The sequence below is a fragment of the Colletes gigas genome, unplaced genomic scaffold (assembly GCF_013123115.1).
Source record: "Colletes gigas isolate AHSC1104 unplaced genomic scaffold, ASM1312311v1 Colletes_gigas_Sc00002, whole genome shotgun sequence".
NCBI lineage: Eukaryota > Metazoa > Arthropoda > Insecta > Hymenoptera > Colletidae > Colletes > Colletes gigas.
Genome location: NW_025106631.1, coordinates 752064 through 767311, shown reverse-complemented (window position 1 = coordinate 767311; position 15248 = coordinate 752064). Strand labels below are relative to the sequence as shown.

At 38.6% G+C, this 15248-nt stretch overlaps 1 protein-coding gene across 3 annotated transcripts in view; it reads right to left on the bottom strand.

Moving 5' to 3' along the window:
- The window catches only part of LOC122401153 (histone demethylase UTY), a 118396-nt gene that overhangs the window by 20455 nt on the left and 82693 nt on the right, over window positions 1-15248 (bottom strand). For all 3 annotated transcript variants that reach the window (XM_043403114.1, XM_043403120.1, XM_043403118.1), the window contains 2 exons: window positions 13568-13746; window positions 7257-7385 (listed from right to left, as the gene is read on the bottom strand). In XM_043403114.1, the coding sequence (XP_043259049.1) occupies window positions 7257-7385; window positions 13568-13746 (308 nt within the window). The remainder of the gene's footprint in view (window positions 1-7256; window positions 7386-13567; window positions 13747-15248) is intronic.

Genomic DNA, 15248 nt, shown 5'->3' with positions numbered 1-15248 from the left:
ATTCCAAATGGAATTAAGTCGCTCGGTCTCGTAAACCGGCCGGCGAAATTAAAGCGTCCGCGACTATGCTCTAATTGTCATTCGCCATTCATGGACAACGATGGAAAAGCTTCCACGAGTCACAGAACGTTAGATCTTAAAACACTTCCAACAAATATTAATGGTAAAAGAAAGGAATCGTAAGGTTCGTGTGATCGATTTAAAATTAATTGAACGTAAAATCAAATTCAATTCCCCAAATATTAGATGTGTTTTCATAGAATTAGACAGAAATATTTTTGGGGGGTTCAGAGTTTGTTCGACGACTGTTATAGTAATTTTCTTTAAAAGTATCGTCGAAGCGAGTCTCGTTCGTCTTCCTATTGACAGAAAGGGAGAATCGTAAGGTTCGTGTGATCGATTTGAAATTAATTGAACGTAAAATCAAATTCAATTCCACAAATATTAGATGTGTTTTCATAAAATTTGAGAGAAATACTTTTGGGGTGTTCAGAGTTTGTTCGACGACTGTTATAGTAATTTTCTTTAAAAGTATCGTCGAAGCGTGTCTCGTTCGTCTTCCTATTGACAGAAGGGGAGAATACGATTGTGTAATTGGATTTACGTAACACGCGTTTCACCCTACCTGTCCAGACATTAGCTGTAATTAATTCAATTAATCGAAATGTTATCTCGAGCGTGTATAAAACACTATACGGTGAACAAAGCATTTACTTTGCTTGGTGAGAGTATATAAAATTAATTTCCAAGGGATGAGCACAAAGAAGATCTCGTTCTGATAGATTCTAAGCATTTAATCCATACTGTCTCGAGCGACTCGAATATCACGATATTCTGTGTTAATTCACTCTTGAAAGGTTGTACGGGACCAAAGAAATCCAAATCATTCCTATTGACAGGCGATACAATACGATTAATTGGATTTACGTAACACGCGTTTCACCCCACCTGTTGAGGCACAGTCGGCAACCATTTACCCTCTTCGAGCCATCTGCTAAATTGCTCCCTTAATTAGTGCTTCAGAATCTCCAACAAAATTTCCACGACCATACATTTAAAAAAAAAAATAATCAATTGTTTCGTAACACTTGATCAACAGGTTCGCTGTCCATGATCCGCATACGGGTCACAGTGCCACGCTTTTGGATACGACGCTGAGAGAACGGACAGTGAACGTATGTGTCTCTAAAATATTTAAAAAATTAAATATGGTAAATACTTCGAGGTAATCATTGTACTGCATTCAGAACGTGTTTCTAAAATATTTCGTCAGAATTACAATCAAATTACATATCATATGATATATCGAATTAAATCGATGTCTACGATAGTTTCTGTTTCATTGAATCATTGTACTGCATTCAGAAAATAATAACCCTAGAAATGATTAACCCTTTGCAGCACACCTATGTCGAGTGTGATTCGAAATCAATTTTTATCTCAGGAGCTCCTTTGTCGAGTTCCAGTCGACATTTTTTCAAATTCAAACCAAAGAGATATCGTACACTTGAAAATTACAAATAACAGTGTAAATAAAACAGATATTTTAACAGGTAAATTACAAATAAAACACTTAAAAGCGAGCTGCTGGTAACAAAATTGAAATATAATTCAGAGTGCAAAGGGTTAAGGGAGGAGATTCAAAAGAATCGAGTTTATTAATTTACTATTTCATCAAAAGTCGACAAAATCTAGCGCTGAAAAAAAATTGTTGAATCTTGAAACGTTGAAGAGTGCACGTGGAAAGTGGGGGGGGAAGTTTCATGGAGGTTTCACGTTATAAAAAAATTGTCAAACATTGTTTCTCGTTTGAGTCTCTCCCCTTAAACGAGATACGGTGGAGAAAAGGAAGTCGAAACGCGAGCAGGGATACGCAAAACATGGACGAAAGTCCCGTGGAATTCCACGGATTTTCGGCACTTTCACCCGACCGATAACCCGACCGATAATTCACGCGGGAATTCGTCGTTACGGAAGTGCAGGCTGGCGGTTCTGGACGTTTACAGCGAAACCGACGATTTTACCGAAACGCTGCCAGCCCAAACGCAAGACCGTTTCATCGGGAAACGGGGACCTGGAGGGAGAGGGGGGGAGAGGTACATTTTACGACGGTGCACGGTGCATTTGGAGAATGCACCGACCACCACAGCGGCGAAGTTTCCAGCTCGGACATTTTTAGCGTCGCTTTCGTGCGCCAAACTATTATCGTTATTGTAAATTAAATAGTTTTCGTTCGTTGGCCTTAACAGGAGATTCCACTTTTTTTTCCCCCCCGAACCCTGAAAATTACGAAACTTTCGAGAAATCTTTTCGCGGAAATGAACGAACGAATCAATATACAACTTCGCAGACGTGTTTTCGCGTCGTTCGATCGGCCATTGAAATTCTTTTTTCGCGGACGAAGAAGGAATTTATCTTTTTACAGTATATTTTATACGTTTCTCGAGAATTCTCGATGAAAAAATGTTTCCAACAAAAGGTTGATTCGTTTTTAGCTATTTACACAAATTGAGATATAAAAAATATCAAAAATAATGTATGTTTCTAATTTTATAGAGTTCGACGATCTGCTGTGGACCTTTGGATGACCTTGACCAGAGAAATTTAGGTTGCAGCTACGATAATATTGATATGGACAAGTGGCGCCCCCAAAGTGGAGGAATCTTCAAGGGAGCATCAACGCGTTCACTGTTTGCGACCCGTATATGGGTCACAGCGCCATGCTTTTAGATACCCCGTTAAGAGACCGGACAGTGAACGTGTTTAAAACCTTTTGCGCAATAAATATGCACTTTTTCCGCCGTTAAACTAACCCAGACCTAACCCAAACTTCCACCACATCTAAACGAAATCAAGGACCATTTAAAACGAACTTTTAATTCGTTTACATCGCTGGTTTCCTTTCGAAAATAAAATTCCAACATTTGATCGTTGAAGTAAATATTTAAAAAATAATTTAACACAAAATATTCCTGTTAACCTGCCGAAATAAACTCGTTTCCATCGTTTCCATTTCTGGCGAATTTCTGTAAAATATCTTATTTTATCGATGCCCCGTTAATTTTTGTTCGGAGGTTTTTTTTGCGTATTTAGGGACACCCTGTATAGGTACAGTGTCCCAAACGGTACAAGACTCCTCTTTACAACCTGTTTACGGCTTCTCGCGTGTCGGCGCCGACGACCGGTTCCGACAATCTCTACTTTTATTTTCGACGGTTCATTCTTTTCTTTTTTTCTGTCCACGGTCGGTGTACTTCATAAGTTAGGCCTTGTCGCGGATCAATGCTTAACCTTGCACTCCCGCGAGGGACCCGGCGAATTTCATCCCTCGGGATAATCGCCGGGGCACATAAACGCGTCGAACGAGGCACTCGTTCGGGGGGCCGATTTCCACGAACGCGTGCGATTTTACTGTCGTCGCGAGATTATTATGTCGGGCGTAATTACGTTGTAAACATCGGCTCTGGCCCGGGTCCCCGGGAACGTTATGCCCGCCGCTTTATGGCTGTTTACCTTCCGGGGGCCCCGGCGTTCTCGAACACTCGGACTCCCGTTGATACGAAAACGCTCCGAGGGAACCGTTTTTATCGTGGGAACGAAACAATTACCACTGCCTCGTTTCTTCTCTCTTAATTTTTACGTCTGGTTTTAACGCCCAGAGTCCGAGGAGATCGAGAAATTAAGGCAAACTTGCCTAAACCGTACCCCGATAACTCTAACTCCAACATCACCCACAGTCGTCCCTGCAGGTCGGGGTTCTTTTCAATTTTCCCATCGATCCTGATCATCTATCAAAAATTTGTACGAGACAAAAAAGTTTCGAAATTTAATTCCCCACAAATTAGGTTATTAACGATTTTGTCGTGAATTTTAGCGTAAGCGAGATATCGCAAATATTTAAGTTGGTAGGAAATCTAAAAACAATGCTATTTGGAAGGAAATTAAAATAATCGAAGATATTGGTTTTTGGGGGGCAGAAGGTGGTTCAGAGGCGCGTTTGAAGTTCAGAGAAGCCCCCCCGATAGTAATGGAAGGGTTAATACTGTTCGTTTACCAGGGAAAGTAAGAGTCCCCCGTTCTTTGGCCAAGCAACGAATCGACCGTGGATTCCTCGTCATTTTCCACGAGGTACGCTCTCTTCAGCCCCCTTCTGCAGTTTTCATACAGCCGAACCCTCGTTCGTCGAGGGTTTTTGTGAACGCGCAAGTGGGTCAGCCCGTCGTGCCGCTTGACCTGTATAATCTTTCGGTTCTACCTGCCGTGTCACGTAGTACTACCTCATTAAACCGGGTGTCGAGTACGTTCGCAACACACATTTCGCCCGTAGTTGCGCCCAGAGACCCTCGATCTTGATGCATCCACACCTCGAAGCATTCCATTTTTACTTCCGTTATTTATTTAAAACCATTTTTCATTCTCCCTTATACATTTTATTTCCAACTCTTTTTATCGCCAAGACTCGCTGATACAAGCTTTTCTATCTAAATTCTATTTGCTCATTTCAAAATTGATTCTCGAGTTCAGATTATCGAAGAAAATAAATTTGAATAGAATTCGTGAATTTTAAGGTGACAAAAATAATTGAAAAATTTTGGTCCCGTGGAAAATCGTACGGATTAAGCGTGATTGTTGTTGGATTTCCTAACTGTTAATTTCTCACGTTATTACGAAAATCATCTCCAGTGACGATTGCATATGTCTGGAGTTTCGCTTTCAGTTTTGGTCATGGGTTCTATGAACTCATGGTGTTTACTATACAAAGATAAGAGTTCGTCGCTAGGGTGAAGTCACAGTGTGGTAACAGATCTCACTATTATTTAATAAAAATAAATTCTACCATTAACACTTTACCGACCGGTAGCGGTTGATTAATCGGCTATCGGTCGGTAAGCGTTGGTCGGTAAAAAAGTTGATTAATACGCTATCGGTCGGTAAGTGTTGGCCGGTAAAAAAGTCGATTAATAGGCTATCGGTCGGTAATGTGTTAATATACCTTTTCCAATAATTGTCAACGCGTTAAAGAGTTTTCTAAAATGAAAATCGAGGAAGATTCGTCGACGGTAACGCGTGAACGGTGAAATGATCGAACAATACTACAGTCTCGATTATAATTCCGTAACTGGAACCGGTAATCTTCGCGGACTTAATTACCGCTTTAATAGGGCCCGCAGCGAGTTAATAACGCGGCGACGAAAGATACGGGCGATACGTCGTGTGCACGTGGAAGTTTGCAGCGGTGCATTCTAGCCGTGGAGCTTCACGTGGTGCACGCGAATGGCGGTTCAAGGTATCGGTTCGTGGCATCTGCCAGCCGCGAGACGCTTCGAATGGTATTGAATTGCACCGCTGACGAGGGGACAACCAATTCGGGTCACCGGTTTCGCTCATATTTTACACATAACCGAGCCTCTTCGTCGATCGACGTCCCTTTCAACGATCTTCTGCAAAATAAACTCTCGTACCGGATAACTGCAACCAACACAGGCCGGCAGTAATCCGGGGAAGGTCAAGGAAACGCTCCACTTTGATTTCAACGTGCTTTTTAAGATATAAATAATCAAAATTTCATACGTAGATTGCAGTTTTTCTAAATTGTGTTCTAATGTATAATTTAAACGATTACTAAACGTGTTTATAATTGAGATATTTAGATTGCATTTTTTCTAAATTGTGTTCTAACGTATCATTTAAACGATTACTAAATGTCACTTTACGGTGTCTTCTGGAAAATAAACTTTCGTATCGGATAACTGCAACTGACGCGGCCGACAGTAATCCGGGGAAGGTCACGAAAACGTTCCACTTTGATTTTAACGTGATTCGACGGAACGATAGCAAATACTCGACAGTTTTTAAGACATAAATAATCAAAATTTTATATAATTTTGTACATTGCATTTTTTCTAAATTGTGTTCTAACGTATCATTTAAACGATTACTAAATGTGTTTATAATTGAGATATTTACCCTGATACTCAATAAAAAATAATTTTACAGTATCTTCTGGAAAATAAACTTTCGTACCGGATAACTGCAACTAATCGTAACAGTAACGAAGGAAAGGCCATGAAATCGTTCGACTTTGATTTTTAATAACAGAATTAATGAAATCCTCCTTCATCAAATATAATAATTAGTATCTTCTTATATAGTATATTCTTATTAGAATCTATTTCTCATATTTTTGCACATCAAGTGCATTCTGTAGCTTTTTTAGCAGTTCTGAGCGTTTAATTTTACGTTTAAATTGTGTATAACTTTAATCCAGATGGGAATTTCCGGGTTGCTGACGAGTATCGGAAACGTGGGATAAAAATGTGATGAAATTACGAAGAGAGAGAGAGAAGAGATAGTTGTTTCCCACAATCGTGTTTCCTTATCGAATCTCGTATCCCCTCCCCGTCTCCCTCCCACCCTTTTCTTCTCTCGTTCGAGCACGCACACCCTGCCCGTTCTTCCACCCTCCGATCTCATCCCTGGCCCGCCCCGACCCGGAATAAATCAATACACGTGTCTGCTACTTGGTTGTACACTCGGCCCGAACCTTAAGCCCAAATCCGAGGAGCTGAAAACGAGCAGCGACAGAGGCTTTTCCCCGACCGTGGAAAAACATTCTCCACGGATACGCGATCCTAATCGCGTACAAGAGAACTTTGGCGAGCAATTTTCACCATCGTACATCTCCTGGCAATTTTACGAAAAATTTACGAATCCCCCAGCTCCCCGAAAATTGGCAATTTTTCACCAGAAACAAATATCATTTTTTTTTATTATTGACCTCAAATAAATATTATCATCGCTTCTGTTCGATAGCAGTTTTAAAAAAAAGATAGTCGATCGAAATTGAATTCCAATTAGAAGCTATTGTTATTGCATATAGTTTCACGATTCTTCGAGAATAGATAGAAAATAAAAAAGTATCTAATTCGTGATAATTAGACTGCGGATGTTTATGCATTTATGGGGAATTTTAATTCTCAAGAAACTACAGAAATACTTAAAGTAAGATACGAATTATTCTATTTAAGGGTTGGAGACAATCATCTACAAAGCTCCCATTTTATTAATATATAAATTTGCATAAAGATCCGCGGTCTAGTGATAATAGTTGCAATAGTTTCATAGATGAGATGTGTTTTTCGATCATAGGTCACTGTATTTGAATTTTCTGTAATTTTCCAGATTTTCCGTGTTCCAGAGTGAATTTTTGTTTTCTAAGTTCGGTGTTAGTGTTTGTGTAATGGATTTCGACTTACCTAACTGACGACAAATGTCGGCCTTCAAATGAGAGGGCAGAGCTTTCTCCTTAAGCAAAGCCTCGTAGTTCTCCTTGGCCAGGCGATATTTCCCTTGAACTTCGTACAAATGGGCGATGTGAAACTTTACTGAAACACGCAAAAGAAATTCGAACGTTAATCGCACGCCACGCGACAATTATATCACAACAAACGTTCGAAACAACAAAAATACAAGCAAAATTAATGCTCGAAAACAATTTCTCATAAGTAGACTGCAGGATCTTTATGCAAACTCACAATTTTTATTAATAAAATTAACAAAATCGGAGCTTTCTAGAGGGTCGTCTCAACCCCTAAATATAATAATTCGTATCTCACTTTATTTCTTATATTTTTGCATATTAAATGCATTCTGTAGTTTTTTGAGGATTAAAATTTCCCATAAATGCATAAACATCCGCAGTCTACTCGTAACGTCACGTTTAAAAGTAACCTTGAATATTTTTTAACGAATCTATTATTAACTGACTGGAGCATAAATCCGTGACCTACACTATCATGACCTTGATCTTAATATTCAAATCGTTACTGCATAGCCTTAGGAATTCTCGTGTAACGATTGATAATCTATTTCAGTTCATTCATTATTCGTTAACCTTCCAACAATATCATGCAAATCACGTCTACGAATAATCTACGACCTCGAATCCACACACGTGAAGTTCGTAAAACTATTTCTGTATAAATATTGAGGTTCAAGGTCACGCCAAGGTCGTTACGTCACAACACTTTGCATTCAACTTTACATCGATTGTGATCTAAAATACAATTCGAAAAAAATGTTACACGATTCTGCGAGTCTCACGATTTTTGAGATTTTGGAGCACTGTAATTTCGTTTAGGTTAATATTCACAGTCGCTGAAACTCGGTTCTTCCTGATCGCATCATTGACCACCGCGAAACTGACCTGGAAATCGTTGGCCAGCGCTATTTTACAAGTGCAACTTCCGGCTGAGCAAAGACACAGGTCGATTTCTCGGTAAAGAGAAGCGATTCGACGATCAGATGGGGGAGATCATTGCAAATGATGAATCAGACGCCCAAATGATTCGTTTACCCAAATTATTCGCTGGTCTTTTACTTTTTTCTCCAATCGAGCATCAATTCTTGCATTCTTCTTTATTAATTAACGCTCAGTATTTAAATAAGTTGTTCAAGGTCACGTGTAGTGATTATGAATGGCGTAACAAATTATCCCCTCTCTCGTGGCCGTGAGCACCGCGTGCTCGAGAGACAGAGAAATTTTCTCCAATCGAGTATCAATTCTTGCATTCTTTTCTGTTACAGCATATTGTTTTGTTTTTCTGTTGTTGTGCAATCCAAATATGTCTCTCTGAGAGTACGCATCGTCTTCGTATGCACACGTGTTTAATTTACTTCTAAATATACGTTTATATTGAACAGTTATATCGAATGTGTCAGCTCGTTACAAAACCCCAACATTTTTTATTAATTAACGCTTAGTATTTAACCAAATATGTTGTTCAAGGTCACTTGCAGCGATTACGAATGGCGGTAACAAATTATCCCCTCTCTCGTGGCCGTGAGCACCGCGTGCTCGAGAGACAGAGACAGAGAAAGAGTGTTTCAGCGGTGAGTCGAAAGATGGAGCAGCGGAGTGGTGAAGTGGTGGGGGTTAGCCACTTAATGGCCTTGAGTGGCCAATTGAGTTTGCGTTCCATCTAGTATACATTTATACGTACACTAACTTTACGAGCAGAAGGGTACGCGCGTTCAAGTAACGACAATTTTGCTAATGCGTTCATTTAGCAAAGGTGCGTATCAATTTCCTTGAAAACAATATCCCTTAAGCTGTATTGTTAAGTAAAAGGACGAGTTTATTTCTCGGGCACTGGATACATGTACTTTCATTGCCCGCTGAGAATGTTCGAGTTACAAATGTTTATTATATGTTACATTACATATTTTCATGTCCAACGGAACGTTTGTGTACAGCCATAGTTTTGCTCTTATATAAATTCAGATTTTGTTCGTTTTGTGTCCAAGTTTGTTATTTTATATCCTGACCTCATCGACATCTATAAACCTTTTAATAACACTATTAAATTCAGTTGCTATTTAACTAGAAAATTAAATAATTCAGGAGCACGTGAATGACCAAGAAACAACACGAGGAATATTTACAAATACACGATAAATTTTGATTCGTTATTTCGACAAAATTTCGAATGTTATAAATTCTATGTTGGTTCGATTGTTTGAGTCGTTTAAACGATTTGTCGATCGATTCTGGGGCACGCAGAGTTTATTGTAATATCCGTGGCCAGTATCCGCGAGTATTTTTATCCCACCCGTACTAAATTTAGCCATTAAATAGTACAACAGACGGAGTCGTCTTCCGCGTGAGTACCCACGTGACTCATTCATGTTTCTTAGTAATCCGAAGTGACGCGGATAAAGCTATACAGCGGCATGAAATCCCGCCCGGAAACGGCAACGGAGAGAATCCCGCTTTATTAATTAAGCTTCCAAGTCCTCTGCTTCCCGTTACAGTCGATAAATTGTTCCTTGGAACAGTGACTCTTGCGATACTTTTATTGTCAAGTAGTGATTTCACGATTCGATATTATAAGCAGCAATTTGAGACGATGAATTTATATATACAGGGTGTTCGAACCTGGGAAAAATTTTAATGGGAGATTCTAGAGGCTAAAATGAGACGAAAATCAAGAATACCAATTTGTCGATGGAGGCTTCGTTAAAAAGTTATTAACAATTAAATTCAAAAATTTCAAATCGTTTTGGAAAAATTATTTTTAGTTGCGGGGGTCAATTACAATCATTTTTGGTAAATAGACATACCTCCGAAATCCTAACCATTTTCGAAAAAAAAATTCGAGAAGGTGTGAAATTTTTCGACGGACAAAAAAAATTTCAAATCGTTTTGGAAAAATTATTTTCGGTTCCGAGGGTTAATTACAATCATTTTTGGTGAATAGACATACCCCCGAAATCCTACCCATTTTCTAGAAAAAAATTCGAGAAGGTGTGAAATTTTTCGACGGACAAAAAAAATTTCAAATCGTTTTGGAAAAATTATTTTCGGTTCCGGGGGTTAATTACAATCATTTTTGGTGAATAGACATACCCCCGAATTCCTACGCACTTTCGAGAAAAAAATTCGAGAAGATGCCTTAATTTTTCGTTGAAATTAAAAAAGTTCGAATCATTCTGCAAAAATTATTTTTAGTTGCGGGGATCAATTACAATCATTTTTGGTGAATAGACATACCCCCGAATTCCTACACGTTTTCGAGAAAAAAATTAATTACTGAAAATATAATGTATTACCAGAAATGTACCCTGGAAATTTCGTGCGTATCTTTAAAACGTCATAACTTTTGAACGGATTGGAGGATTTTAATGTTTCAAACGGCAAACAACGCGTATTTTAGTGTAGAATATGTAGAAATTGTAAGAATATTGGAAAAGTTGTTAAATATATAGGATAATTATAGATAAAGAACCATCTGTTTAAGAAGATCTACTAGTACTGTTTTGCTGGAAGACACCAAATAATCTTCTTCCAAATAATTCATGGCCCCGAGACACCAATAATTACACAATTTAAATAATTATTCTATTGATCTCAGAGCAAATAAAATGTTCTTTATTAATACTGAAATTTTAATAGGAGCCCCGGAGGCAACGTGGATAAATGAATGGCAGGGTTGAGACCAGTTGATTATAGAGTATCGCCTAGGCCTTTAAACCTAGCTAACGAGTCTCGTCTGATACTGTTTAAAATGGATATTACTATATACAGAAATATTACCGAATATTTTTATATAACATATTAAGTTTGATTGTCAGGGGTTAAAAATTAAAGAGGCAAGATTACATCACGTCGTAATAGAATATTGAACATTTGTTTATTATTATCTGGAGCAGAGGTTTCGAAAGTTTTCTAGACCGAGACCCAGATTCGAAAACGGTAACTTCTCGCGATCTACTTTTACCATCGATGCATATTTGAAAAGGGAAGGTTGTCGAATAAAAAAATAACGATCCTCTGCTTTCAAATTAATATCAATATTTAACACGACCCCCACGCTTTGGGAATCGATGTTCCACAGTTCAAAGGTTAAATAAATATCCATTTCTCGACCCCCCTCGATTTTTATTCTAAGAAAAAAAAAAAAGAAACAAATAAATTTCCCATTGAAAAATTGCAGCGCGATATTACACGGAATTAAACGCAAAGAGATATAATTTTCTTTTATTCGCTGGGAAATGGGGAATGCCTGTTGCAGCGGGGCGGCTTAACCCATACAAATTGATAGTTAACTGTCGCCGTACACGCGGTAACGTCCAATTAATAGGTAATTACTGACATTCGCGTCGCGGCTAATTTCATCGAAAGGTGAAAACGTTCCGTCGCGTAGAAATATTATCCGCCGGGTGAAAAATCCTCAGGTAAAAACGCGGAGAATAATTCGCCAGTAGCGGCGGTCGGCTTTCGCGTGAGCACTTTTTAATTTATTATTCAACGGGCCACGGACGAAATCGATACTTCCGCCGCGTGGAAAGTGCCTATTACATACCTGCGCGCATTCGTCTTGACAACATCTCGACCTCGGTTCTTTTGCTCACTTTCTTCCTCGAACTTGACCCCGTTTTCCCGCCGTGATACAGCAACTATTACATCACGTGTAACAACGATAGCTCCTATCACGACGTTACACAATATTTAAGGGAACGGTCGAGCGTCTGGAATTAAACGTCTCCTTCAACCCACGTCGCGTTAACCCCCACTGGCCATTCTGACCTTTAACTCTACCTTTTACTATATATTTTTAGCAATCATAATTCACCATTTGTAATTTCAGTGTACAGGATTTTAAATATTTTTTTATTTATTATTATTTCCTCGAGAAAATAGAAATTAATATTACTGCTATGTATACTTAAAAAATTGAGAAGATTAGTATCTCTTAAAAATATTTTTTATGTTCTCTTTGAGAGTACAGAATATTGACAGTTTTTAAGAATATTTGTATCAGAGTTTTTTTCGTTCATATTAATATGTTCTTATACGGGGTGTTCGGTTAACCATGGGAAAAATTTTAATGGGGAATTCTAGAGGCCAAAATAAGACGAAAATCATGAATACCAATTTGTTGATGGAGGCTTCGTTAAAAAGTTATCAACGTTTATAGTTCCGCCCCATACTGAATTTTTTTTTCTCGAAAATGCGCAAGATTTCAGGGGTATGTCTGTTCACCGAAAATGATTGTAATCGACCCCCGCAACCGAAAATAATTTTTCCAAAACGATTTGAAATTTTTTATTGGCCGTCGAAAAATTTCACACCTTCTCGAATTTTTTTCTAGAAAATGGGTAGGAATTCGAGGGTATGTCTATTCACCAAAAATGATTGTAGATAACTCCCCTAGCTAAAAATAATTTTTTTAGAATGATTTGAAATTTTTTATTTTCGCCGAAAAATTAAGACACACCCCCCTGTTGATTTTTCTTAATAATTCGTTTTTAATTTTTAATAAATTTGTTTGACGTCCTACGAAAAAGTTGTTTAGTACTTTTTTGTAGGTACCCATGAGCTCTGCTTCAGAAAAAAGTTTCATTGAAATATGTTCACTAATATAGGAGTTATCGTTGTTTGAAAATTGAACCATTTTTATGGGGTTTTCCTCATTTTGCGGGGTCAAGAAACAACTTTCCTAATATTCTTAGAATTTGTAAATATTCTACACTAAAATGCGCGTTGTTTGACGCTTGAAACATTAAAATCGCCCAATCCGTTCAGAAGTTATGATGTTTTAAAGATACGCACGAAATTTCCAGGGTACATTTCCGGTGGTACATTATATTTTCAGTAATTAATTTTTTTCTCGACCACGCGCGGGATATCGAAAATATGTCTATTCACCAAAAATGATTGTAATGGACTCCCGTAACTAAAAATAATTTTTTCAAACCGATTTGAAAACTTTTTTTTTTCGGTGAAAAATTTAGGCACCGGAAGTTATGATTTTTTTTAAACACACGCATGAAATAACTTTTGTGATTCACAATGAACCGTCGAAAGTGTTCGTGTGCGTGTTGTTGACCCCGTTCGTGTTGTACAGAATGATCGACGCAGGAAGAAATTGCACGTCGACGCAACATATGGCACCGGCGTAAGATTTCGGAATAAAAACGGTTTCGCGGTCGGCAGCTGTTCCGGTTGCATTATTTTTATAGAAATCGACAGCGTAGGCGATGTGGGACGAAAACCGGGACTCACTTTCGAGCTTGGAAAAGGAAGCAGGTGTCGTGGCATCGATCAAAGCGAGTGTCAGGTGCTTCAGGGCGGCGTCGAAGTCAGCGTGGACCTTCAGCATCAAGCCAAGCCGTAGGTGAACCTCGCAGGCCCGTGGAAATCCTGGTTCCACCCATAGCACCTGCTGGAATGCTTTCACGGCCCTGAAACAAACAAAGTTACGCCTCTCTTAGACATTTTCCATCGTTAGTTCTCACAAATGATGGCCAATTAAATTATTCCAACGCTTTATCGCAATGAACGTGTACGTCAACACGTTCACTGTCCGATTTCTCAACCGCGTATCCCATTGCACGGCGACACGACCCATATACGGGTCACGGACAGTGAACGCGTTAGACTAAATTGTTCAAAAAACAATATGGTATCTATAACTAGGGTAAAGTTTTAGTATTTATTACAAACACCATGAATGGGTAACAAAAGCATTCTCGAACGCTCCAAAATTGAACTATGAACAATAGAACCAAATTTAAAGAATAGAAGATTCCAAGTCGATTCTAAATTGTGTTTTGAGAAAGAGTAACATTAAACTGTACAGTGTAATGCAACAGAAATGCAAAAGTGTGCAACTAATTAGCTAATGAATCTAATTAGCTCGAGATTGTTGAAAATTAAGGTGTGGATTTCTGGAGCATCGTTGGAACGGAAGAACAATTTGATTTTCGAGGAACATCGATCCTCCGGACCACCGTGAGTCGCAGGGAGCTAAAATTAAATGCAATTGCTTGATTAGCAAAGGAAACGGGACGTTTCGTTTACGACAGCGCGGTCGCGATTGTAAAATATCGGCGATACAATTCGCGCTAAATATTTATCGACTATCCGCCGGGGCACGTTTCTTCGGGGTCGACGAACGACCATCCTGAACACCGACGATTAGCGATGGGATCAAGTTCGATATGCTTGCTCGCGAATTCGAGTAAATTCCAAGGCTTCGAATAATTTCGTCTGATAAATCACTGCACAAAAATATGGACAATCTTAAAATACAGATACGCCGCGAAATGATTTGGCAAAATTGAACTGTATTCGACGAGATAGTGGTTTGATAATTTTTCGCAATTTTTTTAACGTTTAATTCTCGAAGTTGAATATTCTTTGTTTTTGTGTTAGGAGGATGCTTCGTTTGCTCTATCGACAATTTGTTTTCCAGCAAAAGGCAGCTGCTCGGAGGTATTTGCTCAGCCCTTAAAGCGTTAAAAGGCTGCCTGCCTTGCCTTCGATGTAATCGAATACCCGACTCATCGGATACACCGTATTAACGAGTTTCTACACGTAGCGATGGGACCAACCGCGTCGCAAGTAGCATCGAAACATCGTCCGGACTTTCGATTCTCTGTTTCGTCGAATAACGACGGTATAACAGAGATAGAAACAGTTTATATTTCATTCGTGTACTTTCAAAGTCTGCTGACCCCTTTAAACACACTGAATACAGGTTCTTGATCGCTCAAAATTATAAAAATTCACACGAAACTCCAGTCTATAATTAATTTCAGGAGCAAACATTCCAGATAGAAACTTATCTAATTCATATTTTTATTGATATGAATTAACGAAATGGGAGCTTCGTAGAGACTTTATTTCTTATATTTTTGCATATTAAATGCGTTCTGTAATTTTTTTATAATTAAAATTCCCC